The following is a 19,297-nucleotide window of genomic DNA, read 5'->3' as shown; positions in this document are numbered from 1 at the left end:
ACTTTTTGACTCGCCAATCAATACATATTCTTCGTTACCTTAGGGGGTTCATTGTGATAACGGAATTCTGATTGGATAATCGAAAATAGAGGGTGGACGTCAAGTATAACTTTTTAAGACAATCAATCCAATCTCCGAGATATAAAAAAACCACAACATTCTCAGCATGTCTTCTGTCTATTTAACCATGTTTAATTGTTGTTTAATAGTCAAACAACATTCAAGTACATTTTGCTGTAGTAATGTATTGAATGTAAAGTTGGAGATAATTATAAAGAATAGGCAAACAAATAAATAACATTATTCAGTTTATATTTTATAAGTTGATTACATTTATTTCTCAATCTATAGCATTTCCGAAAGGTATATTAATTGTCCCTGAATATGCCATTTTAATGTCACATATTATAATTTATTCAAAATATATATTTACCGGCCAGTCAATGGGTTTTTGGTTGAACTGTTTATTTTCTCTTTTTATAAGTGAAAATATTTTTGAGTTTGTTTCTACATTTTCCTAACTCTATTAAAACTACTATTAAAAGTCTGATTTTATTATTCTTCATTAAACATATTTAACATACTAAACTTAAATTAAACATCGACATTATATTATGATTAAATACATTTATTTGTTTACATTGCAAAAATGTTTGTTTACATTGCAAAAATTAAAAATACAAATAAAGGTTGAATATCTCATGAAATGATTAATTCATAAAAAAATAAATGACTATGTATACAATTTGTAACATAGTTAAATAAAGTGGCTCACAAAAAAGAAAATAAAAATATAAAACTGTTAGTTCAATTTTGAGTATCTATAATATATATTATATATCTATGTACACTATTTAAGTTTTTACATTTTTCAGTACTGTAGATTCTGTATGACAACATTCACATTACAAAACTTTAAAAATGAAATTTATGTATTCATACCACACATGCCCTGTACTAAACTATACAAAATGTAATTATGGGTTCACAAAACTCTCATCTTTGACAAAACTATGTATCTGCTGCCATATATACAGCATAAAGCAGTAAAGGCATAGATAACAGTGAGTCTTTATACTTAAGCTATCACTTATTTGTACACAACTTAGATGCCACATCGCGCCAGTCTTGGCCAAGTTCTAGATGTGAGGCAAGTCCATAGTTATCGTTTTCACTCTCATCTAACCATGCTTTCAGCTGTTTTATTGGTTTTTTTATTTCTCTTAAATTCTTCGAAGACTGGAATCTTTCAAGAGCAATGGCAATAGCTAGCATGAAGTGAACTTTCTTCTGCAGTTTTAGATCTACCAAAAAAAAAAATTATGAAACTTAAAAAGAAACCTTTTCAATATTCAAGAATAATCAAAGCTTGTTTAATGAGGTGCTGTTAAGCATTAAGAAGCCCCTTTTTAAAATAAATAATAATATTACATAATAATTTATTGTCACAGCAAATTATTTTAAACTCTTTCTCCAAATTTTCTTGTAATGATTTAAGTGGTTTACCGTTACTACTATAAGATAAGATAATAAGATTTATAAAGCGCACATATCCACAAAGTGCTCAAGGCGCTTACTATGGTCCATTAATGAATAAATTTTCATTTCATTTCATTTATTTGACCAACAAACCATAATGTAAAATATAGGCCTACAGAGATGAATTGGTCAGGGGCTGCTAAAGTAAATAAGATTACTATAACTACAAGAGTCATCATTCCCAAAAATGTCAAATGGATTACCTAGTGCCTTGATGCCAGAACGTTCCAGCAAAGCAACAACAAATCTCCGTTTGATGGCAAAAATTACAGCAAAGGTTGCAGAAAATTTCCAAAAACTTTTCTATAAGATAATTAAATAGTTATAGTACTGGCCACATACAAATGTAACCACCTTACACTTCATATACAGTAGAACACTAAGAGTGTCTTCTGAATGTTTTCTATAAGATAATTAGAGATATATTGTCCCCCTGAAAACATAATTCTTAATTTTTAATTTTTTTTTGAATATGCCATTTTAATGTCAAATAATAGTTATTCACTTTGACTAAAAATTGGATCGAAAAAAAATGTATTTACATAAAAAACTGTAATCTAAAGCAAAAAAATAGTCAAATTGGCTGCCAGGCAATGGGTTATTGGTTGAATTTAACCATTTATTTTGTCATTTTATAAGTGAAAACATTTTTTCCCGGTTTTTTTTCTACTGGAATGATTAGTTGTAAAATCACATTACTATGTAGGTTACATAATGATTACTTCACATTACAATTCAGTGCTTTATAATGATTCAAGTACAATCAACTCACACTTTCCCAATCAAATTCAGACCACAACAGTTTTAATATGTATGCAGACAAATCCACTTCAGAACCAGCAAAATTGAAACTTCTGATATCTAGATCTACATATAAGTATGTATAAGTAAAAATGTTAATTCAATAATGATACTGTATAGAACTGGTAATTTATATTTTAAATAAAAGAGGTAAATCTTGACACTTAAGCTTGGTTCCCACTAGGACGCGGTGCAATGCAAGCATGTTGACCAATGACAAACTACAGTTCGAATAATCCATCGCTTGTAAATAGTCAACTCACTTACGTTGCGTTACGTCCTTGTGTTGCGTCTCTAGTGGGAACCAAGCATTAGTGTTACTAAAAAATTGTTAAATGAAATTGTATATCTTATGTATTATATGTGGTTTGTTGAAGAGGGCTAGTGAATTCTAGACATAAGACTGCATATTTCTATTGTTAGTATTGTTATTATTATCGTTACAATGGTACATTTTATTGATTTTATTTTATTGATTTTAAATGTATTCAATTATTTATTTATTTTAAATTTATTCATTTATTTATTTATTTTAAATTTATTCATTTAAAGCGGCTTTGCGTCTAAAACTCTTGCTTACAGCTTAGCTCCATTATTATTATCCATAATTAAAATTATTCTAAATAAAAGAAATTCAACAATACCTGGTACATTCTGCAAAGCCCCTAATATATGTTTTTCAACATACTCTGTAAGAGTTAGTCCTCTCTGTATAAGCTTCGTGTGTAATTGCATCGATACACAGTCAGCCCTTTTTGACATTTTTGACATTTTGTCAATATAACTTTCACCTTCCCAAAGTGAATAAAATGCAGTTCTGTAAACCTTTCGTGTCCAAATCTTTGTTCCATTTAGACAGACCTTTACCAGATTCACAAGTAGATACTCCAGCAAACATACCACTACTGCTGTACTTAAGATGCTCTTGCAGGTCTCAATTTCATCTAACAATAATAATATTTATTTAGCAAACTCCATACAATAGGCATAGCTAGGCCAGAATAACTGCTCACTAAAGCTCTGTCTACACTATCAAAGTTTGTGTGACAACAAATTTAATGTACATATGTACATATATGGACATGATGTCATATCACTATTTGGGCATATCACCACCATATTTGGCCACATCAAACTAGTTTGATAGTGTAGACAGAGCTTACTCCAACATTAACAAAACAATAATTAATAAACAAAAAGTTAGCAAATTAATTAAAAAGACATAAAAACAATAATACACATAAACACATGAAATAAATAGATCAATATTCACAAAATTGTATTTCTAATAGTTACATTACTACAGTAATCAAATTACACAGAAATCAAAGAAAATGTAGAAATTTCAGATCATTGTTACAAAGCACCCAATCCATAAAACTCTATATTAACTGTACTTGTGTCTTCTCTGTTCAATAAAACCTTTAAAAACCAACTAATGGGATATCAATTAAGTACAGTACTTAAAACTCTTAAATATTACATAAATGTGGTACTGATACTTGAAACTCTTACCTTGCTTTTGCGAAATAATTTGAGCATGTTCTTCAATCAATTTTTCAAGTTTTAATAATTCACGTAGACATGGTATCCTCCATGATTTAATGCTCTAAAAATCAACATCAACAAAATATATCAATTAACTAGAGGGTACTCCGAGAGTACAAACCTCCGCCTGCTGTAAAATTCCTCTACATAAAATGTCCCCAGAAAATATATATATTTTTATAATTTTTTTTTTATTAGTTCTAAGTGTAAATAGGCTAACTGCACACTACAAAGTTGTGGATGAGAGTTTGGTGTAATGATTATGTATCCAGCCTCTCAGTTAAGATCGCTGGTTCAAGTCCCGCTGATGTTTTTTTTTTTATTTCTTCTTTTTTTTTGTGGACCTTGATCTTTGACCCTGACCCTTTAAAATTTAAGCACAATTATATGATGAGTCATTGATCATTGTGGCTATTAGTTTGGTGGGAATCGGATACAAACTGTGGTCTCTAGGCAGTAAAATAGTTTTTTGTTAGTTGTGACCTTGACCTATGACCTTTTCCAATCAAAATCGAACTCGTCCGAGCTTTTGGGGCATAGATCATTGTGGCCAAATTTGGCCAGATTCGTATGAAAACTGTGGCCTCCAGGCTGTTCACAGACAGACAGACAGACACACACACACACAAACATACAGGGGTGAAAATATAACCTCCTTGGCGGAGGTAATCAAGATTATTCACATTTTATAAGATAATCAAAAATGCTTCAATAACTTGTTTGATATTTGTTATAACACCTAAATAGATTCTTGTCATTTGATTGGATGATTGTGGGTCACATAGTGTGCAATAGTACACACTATTTAACGATCGTTAAATAGTACTTGTATATTACCTCGTGTTGAGCTGAAGAGATTCTTTGCACAGAATGGTAGATGGCATCACTTTCTGCAGAAGTAAGTGCCAATTCATTATTCTCCACTGAAAATATAAAAAAACTCTGTAAGACAATACTAAGCTAAAGTACTTACTCTATAGTAAGACTGTACTAAACTAAAGTATTTCATTACTCTGATAGTAAGACACTACTAAAACTGAAGTATTTACTTACTCTGATAGTAAGACTGTACTAAACTAAAGTATTTACTTAGTCTGATAGCAAGACTTTACTAAACTAAAGTATTTACTTACTCTGATAGTAAGACTGTACTAAACTAAAGTATTTACTTACTCTGATAGTAAGACTGTACTAAAACTAAAGTATTTACTTACTCTGATAGTAAGACTGTACTAAAACTAAAGTATTTACTTATTCTGATAGTAAGACTGTACTAAAACTAGAGTATTTACTTATTCTGATAGTAAGACTGTACTAAAAATAAAGTATTTACTTATTCTGATAGTAAGACAGTACTAAACTAAAGTATTTACTTACTCTGATAGTAAGACTGTACTAAAACTAAAGTATTTACTTACTCCGATAGTAAGACTGTACTAAAACTAAAGTATTTACTTACTCCGATAGTAAGACAGTAAATCAAAATCAATTTCATCATCGCTCTTGATATCTAGGGGAAAAATATATTGACAATATTGATGAAATTTCATATCTGGAGAGAATTTTTATTGACTTCATTGATTCAAATAAATATTGTTACTGTATCTATAAAAGTAATATCTATAAAACATAACAGTAATGAAGTTTTTACTCAAGGCAAAAACTATCAACATAATCCAAAATAATAATTTAGTTTATGGTAGTAGATCATTCTCCCTGATTTTGACAAACTTAGTTACCAAGTACAGTAATACCAGGAAAGAGTGACATTAATACTCTTCCTGGTATTACAGATTTTCTACCACTGTAATGTCATTGTTGATAACTTGTAAACTTATTTAAAGTAATCAATAAATAATTTGAACACTACCTGTTTGGAAATGACAACGATTTTCAAATGCATTTGAACTGCAGCTTTCTAGTGAGAAATAACGTGCTGTGGCTTCTGAAACTGTATATAATATCATCAAATATAAAAAGTTTGCAACTTTAAATACATACTATTGTCACTGTACTATGCTGGATCATTTTTAGTCATATACTGACATAGTAATTCTGAACAACAAAATAAGCTACACATAATGAAAACATATTTACCATTTGTTTTGCGTTTAGGAAAACCAAGTGAAAATCCTGATAAATAAAACAGTATAATTTTTTATTAAGTGTTTTACAATTTAAAAAACAAAAAAAACAGGCAACCGGCTCCAAAGTTTTGAAAATGACAATGTAAAGATAAGACAGTAGGTTAGGTTCAGCAGTTCAGCCCTTAAGCCCACCCACTATTTCAAAATCCTCTATAATAATAATTGTTCTTATATAGCGCTTTGCACAATACTTCTAAGCACCTGGTCATTTTTTTTTATCAAACACGTATGGAAACATACTCCCATAATGCAGCTAGTAATCAGTGCAAAGTTGTGTCTTGATCTAACCTGGTACCCATTTTTCTACACCTGGGTGGAGGGAGGCAAAAGTGTATCTTGGATAGCACAGCTTTTAATTCTACCTGACTATTAAATTGTTTCTAATTTGAATATTTTTGACTTCCAATCAAAAGAAACTTACCCTTTCTTTTCTTGAATGTCATTGCTAAAAATAGTATAAAAAAACAGAATAATTATATTCTACATTTCAGTAACAACATTCAAAAGCTAAAACTTCAAATGAACAATACAAATAAATGACAGCATTGATGTGAATTGAATGAGTGATACAAGCTTTACATTATTCTGATATTCTTAATAATAACCTAGCAACAATTGTAGCATTACATAAATAATACATATGCTGCTAAAAGCCAGCACCTACCACTTTTCAACTGTTTTTCCTCAGATAATACACCGCTTCTTTCCACTGAAAAAAAAGGAAAACAGTGCTGGAGTAATTATAATTCCTTGTCCTAACTGTTATAAATGAATTAATTAATTACCAGTATACCACTTGGCTGCTGTTCCTGTAAAATGTATATATTGTGAATTTTTCTTTTTTGTTGATCCAAAAGATCAAAAGTACTAAAATGGTACTTACAACGTTTCGCAAACATTCAGTTCGCCTTTAAAGCTAGACATGTGTACAACATTACCTATATAAAATACTGTTCTATTGCAACAATTCCAAAGAATCACAATGTGTGTGCAAGAAATAAACAATAACAATTATTTTCTTCTTGGTTTACCAACTTTTTCCAGTCTATTCTTGTTTTTGAATCATGTTATCTAATACGCTGAAATAACTTACCTAAATCCGAGAGTACCTCACTTCTGAAATCCATTCCACATAATATACTATCGATGTCTGCAGATTCAGTATCTACATTCAAATATAAATAAGAATATTATGGCATAAACAAATGCTTTAATCCATAACTTTGAATTGAATTGAACATGATGATGATATATCACTACTGTTGTGGACTGTATACCAAGTATACTAGCCTTTTATTTTATACCTCACTTTAAGTAAGACAGGGATGATTTATGACAAGCCAACATTCCTAAGAACCCAAAGCTATGACCTTATAGATGATTACCATGGAAACCTTCCCTCTCTCTCTTAGAAGATATGATAATTAGCTAAAGAAACCACACTTCACCTTACTGTTATAAAGGAAGAACACCTATTTTTATTATACGGAATTTACATGATTGAAACAATGTTTAAAGGTTTTAGAAACAACAGAATTATATAGGATCCACAGTCAAGTGAGTAATTTAACCTTAGTTACTTGTAGTTTCAGTATTATAATTGTAGATTAGAGATTTTATATATATTGATTTAAACCTCACCTAATCTTTGAGGCTATTATAAGGTTTAAAGTAAAGTAGATTCAATTAGGCATTTCAACTAATAATGATAACGTTGATCGAATGATTTATTGATGATATTGCTGGATTTATTGCATTTTATTATTTAGAATGTTTATTGTATTCCTTTATAGTTTACACGTTGGAATAAAGTTTGGGAACCATCGCTCTAACCTTTGACCTTTATTTTGTTTCGACGAGTTGAACTGACTGGTGAAAATTGCGTTACCGCTGATGCGCTTTACGACTCGACTTGAAACGCTATAGGCTACACGCAAACAGCAACCAGTACAGTAAATTGACTGGGATTTATATTTATGGAAAACGAAGATATTGTACAATCTGATAGAATGGATAACGTCACTCCACAACACACAGATGAAGTCACATCATTGCCTGATGAATCAACGGCCACACGTCCTCACAGGGAACGTCAGCCAACTGCAAAAATGCTTTCAAGCAAAATTGAAGCTGCTTTTAACCACTTTTCACATCAGTGGCGGAAAACAGAACAATTTGTGAAGGAATTACACGAAACACCTGACGATGACAAAGCAATCAAAGTAACGATTACAGAAGCCAAGCGGGCACTACAACACTATTCCGAAACTTGGACCGAACTGTCACGACTGTATGAACTAGACAAAACAAATGCATATAAAGATGAACTACTTCACCACAAAACCATATACCTAGACAACACTAATCAATTGAACAATATGATTATTAAAGCTAGCGAAAAAGCTAATGATATTTTATCAGAGACAAAGTCTCATGTATCTTCAACGAGCCATCGATCTCGGTCATCAAGATCGCCATCCTTATCATCAGTAATTAGTATGAAGGCCAATGCCAAGGGTGCCGCCGCTGCAGCCAAAGAAATGGCAGACTTTGAAGAGAAGGTTGCTCTACGAAAGGCACAAGCAGTCGCTGAGCAGGCAGCAGCAGAGGCCGAAGTAACGATCCTAAGGGCCAGACAGACTGCCGCCGCAGAACAGGCCAGATCGGCAGCCATTCTACGCGTGGTCGAAGAAGAAGAACTAACCAAACCTAACCTATTTTCACCGGATCACACATCCAACGACCATGTAAAGCGTACTATGGACGAACACACTACATCAGCAAACGCCATTTTAAGGCCTGAAGCACCAACATTTAACCTTTCAAAACTACCAACATCCCAACCTAATCAGTCTGCTCCAGCCACTCAACAAATTGATCTGACAAGGGAGATCACAGAATCATTAGCAAGGCAACGTCAACCTACCCACGAGCCAGATGTTTACAACGGAAATGCTCTAATGTTCAAACCGTGGTCAGCAGCCTTTGAGGCCATGGTCCACCAAGCTCGAACTCCGGCAACCCAGAAACTTGCATTCTTATCGAAATACACATCGGGAGAAGTTAAACAACTTGTAGACAGATTTCGTCATCGTTTCGTTACGGACCCGGAAACCGCCTATAACGAGGCGTGGAAGGAGTTACAAGAAAGATTCGGTAATAAAACACTGATAACATCAGAGATCTTGAAAACCCTTAGTGCTTTCCCACGATTTAGGGTAGAAGAAAACAAGAAACTGCGCGACCTCTCAGATCTTTGTAAAGACATACGGTCTCAGATGAAAGACCTTCCAGGACTTACAACTCTCGACTATCCACACAATCTCTTTCCTGTTCTCTCGAAGCTACCGAACGAAATTCATAATCAATGGAGAAAACGGGCTGCACACCTAAAAGGTGAAAGTGGTACATACCCGTCGTTTAGTAAATTCACAGACTTCCTATCTGAACAGGCCCGTATGAGGAATGATCTTGAAATTTACCCGATAGAGTTGGAACCCAAACCATCGGATGAGCTTCGCACACCGCCACCAGTGCGAGTGATGGCAACAGCCAAAAGAGACCAACCGTCCAACAACAGTTGTGCCTTCCACGAGATGGAAGGGCATAAGATAGCAGATTGCATTACCTTTAGCCGTAAACCCATAGCAGAGAGAAAGCAATTCTGTATGCAGAAGGGGCTGTGTTTTCGGTGTGGAGGAAGACATCGAGCACGAGACTGCGACTCAACAAATGTCAAGTGCAAGAAATGTCAATCTGAAAGACATGCATCATTTATGCACATAGAAGAAGCTGTCAAACAAGAGGACAAGACAGCGGCCGAACCAGTTGAAAAACCAAACGAAGAAGACAAGACAGTGGCCAAACCAGTTGAAACCCCAAAGGAAGTAAACAACCACTGCACCAAAACCTCTACCTGCACTTTATTGAGATCATGCGCTAAAATAGTATTAGCTAAAATATTTCACAAGGAAAACCCGACTATCGAAATCTATGGTTACGTGGTCCTAGACGATCAATCTAACGCATCTTTGGGAGACCCCAAAATGTTTAATCAACTTGGCCTCGACGGACCAAACTACGAATACGAACTGTCTACATGTGGCGGAAGCCGAGTAGTCACAACGGGAAGACGATCCAGTGGCCTTGTAGTACAATCTTTAGATGGGCACCAAGAAAACCTACCAACTGTAATAGAAAACGGACATATACCTTCAGATAGAAAAGAAATCCCAACACCAGCATTGTGCAGAAAGTTTAAGCACTTAAATTCAGTTGCAGAAATTATACCCGAATTGAGAGAGGACATTGACATATTACTTCTCCTCGGCAGAGATTGTCCCGAAGCACTAAAAGTAAGAGAATCTATAAACGGACCTAGAGGCACACCGTGGGCCCAACGAACCAACCTTGGCTGGACAGTCTCTGGACAAATATGTACCGGCGCAGCCGACGGAAGACCACACGCTGCAGTCAAGCGAACAGTCTTAAAAAACACCGACCAATCCACAGCCACATGTGTAAATCATATCTACACCAAAGACATACTCACATCAAAAGTGGTAACCCTGCCTGACATATTTGTAGAAACAACTGGCGACAACAGAAAGGCCATGTCGGTAGAAGACCACAGGTTTATAAGGCAGATGGAAGATGGCGCACATACCAATGAACATGGAAATTTGGAGTTTCCACTACCTTTTAAAGTTAAACAAACTCGTTTGCCGAACAACCGAAGCCAAGTGGAAGGTCGTCTAACCAATCTTTTAAAAACGCTTCGGCGCAAGCCTGAGATGATGAAAGAATACAGAAAATTCTTTGATAAAATATTTTCTAAAAATCATGCTTCGCCAGTACCAGAGAGCCGTGCACCACATGGAACTGTCTGGTACTTACCGCATTTTGCTGTCCGTCATCCCAAGAAATCAAGTATAAGAGTTGTGTTTGATGCAAGCGCAAAATCCAACGGCACATCCCTAAATGAATCCCTTCTACAGGGACCTGATCAAATGAACAGTCTCCTTGGAATTCTCATCAGATTTAGAATCGGGGAGATTGCTGTTATGGGCGATATAGAAGAAATGTTCCACAACTTCCACGTAGACCAAAACCACAGAGACTACCTACGTTTTCTATGGTTTAAAGACAACGACCCTAACAAGTCAATTGTTGACTACAGGATGAATGTCCACCTGTTTGGAAGTATTTCGTCACCGGCAGTAGCAACATATGGTCTAAGAATGATAGCAAACACATGCAAGACTACACATGGTGAAGATGTAACTGACTTCATCAACCGCGACTTCTACGTTGATGACGGACTCACATCACAACCGGATGTCAAAAGTGCCATTAGCCTAATTCAGAGAACAAAAGAAACATTGTCCACGAAGAAGCTAAGATTCCACAAAATAGCTTCAAACAATGTTAGTGTGATGAAAGCATTCCCCGAAACTGACAGAGCCGACAACATGAAGAGTGTGGATTTTCAGAAAGACCAACTTCCAGCCCAACGATCACTTGGCGTCCACTGGAATCTGAAGCAAGACACGTTCACATTCACGGTAGACTTACCCGACAAACCATTCTCACGGCGGGGAGTGTTATCTATCGCAAGCTCTATATTTGATCCTTTGGGGCTAGTTGCACCTGTTTCTATCGAAGGAAAATTTCTCCTTCGTGAGCTGATGTCAGAAATGAAGAACGAACCGAATGCACCTCGAGATATTTGGGATAGACCACTCCCAGATAAATGCCTCCCCAAGTGGACCCGCTGGCGAAACTCTCTACACCACTTGGAGAAAGTAGACGTTCAACGTTGCTACCAGCCTGCCAATTTTGGTACCGTGAAACGCCGTGAATTACATGCTTTTTCGGATGCAAGTGAAAAGGCAATTGGAGCTACAGTATACTTAAGACAATTCAATGAAGATGGTATACCTCACGTCTCCCTACTTTTAGCAAAGGCAAGAGTGACACCATTACATGCTGTTTCTATACCACGTTTGGAACTGTGTGGAGCAGTTATGGCTACCGCTCTTGTACAGACAATCGAACCTGAGCTAAAGGATCGCATGAAAATCGACAGCACCACTTACTACACCGACAGTCAGGTGATTTTGGGATACATATCCAACGAATCTAAACGTTTCCACGTTTATGTGGCAAACAGAGTCCACAGAATACACTCAGTATCTGACTCCAGCCAGTGGTACCACGTTCCTACCGACCAGAATCCAGCTGACATTGCGTCAAGATCTGTGAGAGCAGAAGACCTTATGAATACCACATGGTTCACAGGACCCGAGTTTCTGTGGAGTTCACAGCCTAGTCCGACAAATTCCATCAATTTGAAAGAGGCGTTGCCGCTGAATGAAAATGACCCCGAAATCCGTACACAGGTTCACGCCAAAGCCACCAATGTAATCCCAGGATTAGGAACCAAAAGATTTAAACGCTTCTCGAGTTGGAAATCTCTCAAGCGAGCAGTTGCAGCCTTAATACTGAAGACCAAAGTGTTGAAGGCAAAAAGGGTAAACAAGCAGCACGATGTGACAGAACGATTGCCAGAGCGGCCGTCGTTGATTGAACTTCAACGTGCGGAAATGATCATACTAAAAGAGGTCCAGCACCAGTCCTTCAGCAAAGAAACATTAGAACTGACACCCGAAAATGAAACTCAACCTACGATCAAGACTGGCCCTCTTCAAAAATTAAGTCCCTTCATAGACCAAGACGGACTGCTCAGAGTTGGTGGGCGTTTAAGAAGGGCTGACCTCGAACTTGGAGGCAAACATCCAGTTCTCCTCCCGAAAGACAGTTACGTCTCCAAATTGGTCGCAGAACACTTTCATTATCAAGTGCAACATCAAGGTCGTCAGCTAACAACTGCGGCTATTCGATCAGGAGGCATGTGGATACTTGGAGCAAACAACTTGGTAAGAAGTATCGTGGACAAGTGCGTTGTGTGCAGAAAACTCAGAGGAAAACCTTTAACCCAACAAATGGCAGACTTACCCAAAGACAGACTAGAGGCAACTCCGCCATTCACCAACGTCGGTACTGACGTATTTGGTCCATGGCCTGTCAAAACAAGAAAAACCAGAGGTGGAGCAGCTGACTCTAAGAGATGGGCTGTAATCTTCACATGCCTCTGCAGCAGAGCCGTTCATGTCGAAATAATCGAATCAATGGATACATCAGCCTTCATTATGGCACTACGTCGTTTCATTGCATTACGAGGACCAGTTTCCAGACTCAGGAGCGACCAAGGCACCAACTTCATTGGGGCAAAGAACGAGCTTGATGCTTCACTTAGACAGATGGATCAGACACTCGTTGACAGGTACCTGACCTCTCAAAACTGTCAGTGGATCTTTAACCCACCACATGCTTCACACTTCGGAGGAGTTTGGGAGAGGCAGATCGGAACCATTAGACGCATCTTAGAAGCAATGTTTGATCAACTGGGCGGACACCGACTCACACATGAAGTCCTAGTGACATTAATGGCCGAGGCATGCGCGATTGTTAATTCACGTCCCATCACCACACAATCAGCAGATCCCAATGATCCAATAGCCCTCAGCCCCTCCATGCTATTAACTCAGAAATCTATGCCACCACATCCACCCCCAGGAAACTTTGTAAAGGAGGATATCTATGGAAGGAAGAGATGGCGTCAGGTCCAGTACCTGGCAGACCAGTTCTGGGCTCGCTGGAAAAAAGAATACCTCCAAAATCTTCAATCCAGACAGAAATGGTTCCATACCAAACCAGACATTTCAGATGATGATGTCGTGCTTCTACGTGAAAAGGACGACCCTAGATGCAACTGGCCACTCGGACGTGTAATTAAGACATACCCTAGTGAGGATGGAAAGGTTCGCAAAGCTGACATCCTTATATGCCGAGATGGAACTCAACGTACCTACTTAAGACCAATCTCCGAGCTTGTATTGATCCAGAAAGCTCCAATCTCTACTTAGTTTAGACTTGATTATTCTGATTGAAAGTATACTAGGAATGATTGAATTACTATGTACAAGTTTAGTGATTAGAATAGGTAGATTAAAAATGTTCCCTTTTAAGTTTTAACATTTTTAGGCAGGGAGTGTTGTGGACTGTATACCAAGTATACTAGCCTTTTATTTTATACCTCACTTTAAGTAAGACAGGGATGATTTATGACAAGCCAACATTCCTAAGAACCCAAAGCTATGACCTTATAGATGATTACCATGGAAACCTTCCCTCTCTCTCTTAGAAGATATGATAATTAGCTAAAGAAACCACACTTCACCTTACTGTTATAAAGGAAGAACACCTATTTTTATTATACGGAATTTACATGATTGAAACAATGTTTAAAGGTTTTAGAAACAACAGAATTATATAGGATCCACAGTCAAGTGAGTAATTTAACCTTAGTTACTTGTAGTTTCAGTATTATAATTGTAGATTAGAGATTTTATATATATTGATTTAAACCTCACCTAATCTTTGAGGCTATTATAAGGTTTAAAGTAAAGTAGATTCAATTAGGCATTTCAACTAATAATGATAACGTTGATCGAATGATTTATTGATGATATTGCTGGATTTATTGCATTTTATTATTTAGAATGTTTATTGTATTCCTTTATAGTTTACACGTTGGAATAAAGTTTGGGAACCATCGCTCTAACCTTTGACCTTTATTTTGTTTCGACGAGTTGAACTGACTGGTGAAAATTGCGTTACCGCTGACGCGCTTTACGACTCGACTTGAAACGCTATAGGCTACACGCAAACAGCAACCAGTACAACTACCATATTTAAGCATATCACTACCATATTTAAGCATATCACTACCATATTTGGGCACATTACACTTTTTTTGTCAAACTAGTTTGATAGTGTAGACACAACTTTACAGTAGCTAGCTACTACTTTATTGGATTGAGTCAACACTACACAACATGAGTCTCTCCTGCTCAACCCACGAGGTCTCTCCCTGAGTGACATTACTGTATCACTAATAGAATACCTGATTAAAAAAATAAAACATGCTGTCGTATGACTCTGAAATTACCTGATATGCTGTCAAAACTGCCAGGTGGCGGCGACGGTGGCGGTTGAACATCAATATCAAAACAACCGCTCATAGGTAAACTGAGTTCTTCTAAACACACAAATAAATTGAAAACACTAAGTCATCAAACAAGTTTCTTAAAGAACAAATTACTTAAATAAGGTAGTTGTACCTCCCTTTTCAAATCCATTCCACTTGGTATACTGTGTTTGATTATGAATTAATCAATACTGAATACTGAAATACCCATGTCTTCAATTAGAGTATGAGTAAAAATTGCATGGGATAAACAAATAAAATGGTTTAATCAACAAATTCTTTTCTGAAATGTTCAATGATACCAATGGCATGAGAGCTGATTTAATAGCCAGTCCAGTTGATTTCTGTCACTTGTCTACATGTAATTAAAAACATTTTTTATAATTAATCATGCTTATGGAGATACAGGTACTGTACCAACATACATGAATAATAAGTTAACATCATACCTTTACTCTCTCCATACAAATTTGCTGAAGAAAATGACTTAGTATACATTTTTCTTTTACTGTTAGAAAATGCTGATTACAAAAAAAAATCATTATTATATTAATCATAATAAAGATAATTGGATATCCAAATACATAAAGGCCCATTTACACTAGGACGATAACGATCGACGATAAATAAGCATGCATTTTTCTTACATAAAACAAAAGAAAATAGAAAGGTTTTTGTTCTAGAACTATAGGATAATCATTTATTCTGTTTTTGATAAAAATAATATTTTTAAAAATCCTATCAAATGACGTCATGATTAATAAAAACAATAAAATCATGCAGATCGTCCTAGTGTAAATGGGCCTTAAGTATAAGCACATTCAGCACACAAACAAATGCAGATCGTCCTAGTGTAAATGGGCCTTAAGTATAAGCACATTAGCACACAAACAAATGCAGATCGTCCTAGTGTAAATGGGCCTTAAGTATAAGCACATTGGCACACACAAATGCAGATCGTCCTAGTGTAACACATTGGCACACAAACAAATTCTAATCTGAAACAGTACAATAGATACATACATGTTTTGCATTTTGTTTTATCAGAAAAACATACCTTTAGCTGTTGGTGCTGATACACTGTCCAAATCTAAACAATCTAGAGTTAGAGCTAATTTTGTAACGAAAGTGAAAGAAAGAAAGTTTAATCAAACATGTTTCTTTATTTTTATTTTTTATTTATTTTATTTCAACCACATCCAACAGCAAAAAATTGCCAATTACAGGATGCCTTAAAACTCTTTAGATATAAGTATAGAATTAAAAGCAAATAAAAATACAAAACATGAAATGGTATGTTTCTTAAAGAACCAACAACTTTTTGTATATTCAAATATTAAATAAGATACTATTAGTGGAAAAACCATTAGAAAAACAATAAAGTAAACATTTATCTTTTGTAGTGCAATACCATTTTTCTTGTCATACCATTTCATTTGTTTTAATTACAGTAAGGACGTTCCACGCTTTTTATTGTTTACAGTTTAAGACAACCCAACGCATCGTAAGAACTTCTGATTATCAAAATACAGACAGAGATGAATCAATCACTCATGTACCTAAGTAGATCTAACATTCATAAGAACAGTATGTGAAAACTGAAAGAAATGTGTCTTTTAAGTGATTACCTTGTGAGTGCAACATTGGCTTTTTACTCTTTAATGCTAATAAAAACAAAAAAGAAATTAGTAGGATTGATTGTGACCAGCTAAATAACATACATACATCATATTAAGCTTAAATAAGCCAGCCAAAATAAATGATATACAAAATTGCAATAAATTTAAACATTACTAAATTCTTAAATACATAAACAAAATAGAAAGAAAAGCAAACCTTTAGCTGTTGGTGCAGAGACACTGCAATCGCCTAAGGCATACTCTTTAAGCATATATTGTCCCTCTGAAAAAATAATTTAAACATTTTTTGTTGAACATACATTTTCTTTTTTGCAATTCAAAGTGAATAACTATTATGCGACATTAAAATGGCATATTTTAATGTCGCATAATAGTTATTCACTTTGAATCGCAAAAATGATTTACCTGAAAATGTAATTTAAAGCAACAAAAACTCAAATTGTATGTCAGACAATGAGTTTTGGTTAAAATAAACCATTTATTTTGTCTTTTTATAAGTGAAATAATAATTTTGTTAGGTTTTTTTTCTATAGAAGTGAATAACTTTATCAAAACTGCAAAATGGCCTATTAAAATTATATTTTATTGATGTTTTGGGGATACACCTTTAACGAAAGTGAAAGCATATGAAGTTTTTAATAAAACAAGTTTCTTAGAGAACCTTTGTATACTGTATTCAAATATTAAATAAGATACTATTAGTGGAAACAAAAGGTATCACCATGTGTCTTCTAAGAGATTACCTGGTGAAAATCTCACTGGCTTTTTCCTCTTCTTTGCTAATAAAAAAGAAAAAGAAATTAGTAGGATTGATTGTGACCAGCTAAATAACATACATACATCATAAGCTTAAATAAGCCAGCCACTCCTACTACATATAAAATAAATAAATTCTTAAATACATAAACAAAATAAAAACAAAAGAAAGCAAGAAGGATCTTAACTTTAACACTTAATCATAACTTGAATATTACCTAAGAAGCCAATTTAATCAAATTAGTCACTCACATAAATATACCATACCTAAAACAGTGAAAAACACACAGCATAGATGGGCACATTTCAAGTCTAATTTTCTATGTGAAAACATACCTTTAATATTTAATCCTCCTCGTCGTGGTGGAATATCATTTCCCATGCAACCTGCTCCACTTAAATCTGGAGCTACATTAAGTTCTAAACCAAAATCATAGCAAGCTAAAAAACAGGTTTTATCAACAAAAAGAAAAAAGAGAAATAATTATATTTTTCTTGATGGATTATATAATATTTTTAAAAACCTGAGAGTGATATAATATTTTTATGAGTTTAAAAATGTATTGGTTTATTAATAACAAATTGAAATACTAATTCTAATGTTTCATACAAACCTGCTTGTCTTAATTGTCTGTATCTCTTACTCTTAATCTTTACTGATTCAGGAGTACCATAATCTATAAATAATCAAGGAAACTTAAAGCTTTGTCTACACTCTCTTTATTTGAATGTGCCCATATATGGACATGATGATGTCATATCACTCCCATATTTCTGCATATCACTTCCATATTTGGGGACATCACATTTTTGTCACATAAAGTTTGATAGTGTAGACAGAGCTTTACAGTAATATTATTATTATTATTATTTCAATGATTTTTAACATTCAATTCTTTATTTTCACAGACACCACCCACAATACATAGTACATGGAGATGCATATTTTAAGATCTGTGCTACGCACAGCACAGATCTTTAAGCTAATTATGCACCCTTAAAAAAACTAATACATTTTGACGTTCATTGTATTGAAATCATTGAGCGTATCATTATATATTCTCTATTGTATTCTATTCTTTTTATTGTAAAGATATTACATTATTTTAGCTTTTAATAACAATCACAAGACTTGTTTTGATCATAAAAGAGGATGGTGAAACTTATTAAAGAATTGTCTACACTATCAAACTTTATGTGACAACAATTTTTATGTGCCCATATATGGATATGATGATGTCATATCACTACCATATTTGGGTACATCACTACCATTAGGCACATCACACCTTTTTTTGTCAAACTAGTTTGATAGTGTAGACTGAGCTTAATACCACACAAGTGTACATTAACTGATTCTCATAACAACACGTTTTTTTGTTTATAATGTTAGTAAAAGAATAACTTACAGGCAAATTCCCTGAAAAAAAACCAAAAAAACTTGTTATACATGTACATTATGAAATCAACAAATTAATAATAATAATTGTCTTTTGTATAGCACCTAACCAAAATGAACTTGATCTAAATCGCTACGAACACAAGGCTTAGGTAGAAGTTACGTCAATAATATTGGATTTTGAAAACAAATCTGGCTCGTTGCCGCAGTAACAACATAACATTCAAGTATTTTGACTACTACTGCACGTTGTCAGTACAAATTAGTTTGTATTAAAGGGACATCATTGGGGTCTAACAAAGTTCACCTGCGTAGGAGTGTTCTTTAAATAGGGGTTGGCTGTAGTTTTATTTTA

General features: G+C 34.7%; 3 protein-coding genes across 3 annotated transcripts in view; 2 read left to right on the top strand and 1 right to left on the bottom strand.

Moving 5' to 3' along the window:
- Positions 1–16,762, top strand: part of LOC144847582 (tubulin alpha-1A chain-like) — a 66,829-nt gene extending 50,067 nt beyond the window's left edge. Inside the window, exon 5 of the transcript XR_013613756.1 lies at positions 16,753–16,762. The gene's annotated coding sequence lies outside the window, so the exon portion shown is untranslated. The remainder of the gene's footprint in view (positions 1–16,752) is intronic.
- The window catches only part of LOC144848910 (uncharacterized), a 162,750-nt gene that overhangs the window by 35,775 nt on the left and 107,678 nt on the right, over positions 1–19,297 (top strand). The window lies entirely within an intron of this gene.
- LOC144847578 (uncharacterized) lies at positions 329–18,340 on the bottom strand. Its single transcript, XM_078704012.1, has 20 exons — positions 18,158–18,340; positions 17,880–17,984; positions 17,531–17,566; positions 16,984–17,049; positions 16,776–16,811; positions 16,205–16,258; positions 15,597–15,668; positions 15,109–15,198; positions 7,129–7,200; positions 6,700–6,744; positions 6,457–6,480; positions 5,986–6,021; positions 5,759–5,839; positions 5,348–5,398; positions 4,726–4,811; positions 3,856–3,949; positions 2,985–3,284; positions 2,312–2,406; positions 1,743–1,842; positions 329–1,304 (listed from the first exon to the last, which is right to left on the bottom strand). Exons 2-20 carry the CDS (start codon positions 17,923–17,925, stop codon positions 1,087–1,089), a joined length of 1,602 nt encoding a protein of 533 aa, XP_078560138.1. The 5' UTR covers positions 17,926–17,984; positions 18,158–18,340; the 3' UTR covers positions 329–1,086.

The sequence above is a fragment of the Antedon bifida genome, chromosome 7 (genome assembly GCF_963402885.1).
Source record: "Antedon bifida chromosome 7, ecAntBifi1.1, whole genome shotgun sequence".
NCBI lineage: Eukaryota > Metazoa > Echinodermata > Crinoidea > Comatulida > Antedonidae > Antedon > Antedon bifida.
The sequence above is the reverse complement of the archived record's forward strand: the minus strand, read 5'-3'. Positions and strand labels throughout refer to the sequence as shown.

What these genes read in the sequence shown, in the direction of transcription:
- LOC144847578 (XM_078704012.1), bottom strand. Translation starts at nt 17,925, where the DNA reads ATGGGAAATGATATTCCACCACGACGAGGAGGATTAAATATTAAAG. An exon ending in CTCTGCACCAACAGCTAAAG is followed by an intron (nt 16,812 to 16,983) that starts GTTTGCTTTTCT and finishes TGTTTTTATTAG; the next exon opens with CATTAAAGAGTAAAAAGCCA. An exon ending in TCCTAAACGCAAAACAAATG is followed by an intron (nt 5,840 to 5,985) that starts GTAAATATGTTT and finishes TATTATATACAG; the next exon opens with TTTCAGAAGCCACAGCACGT.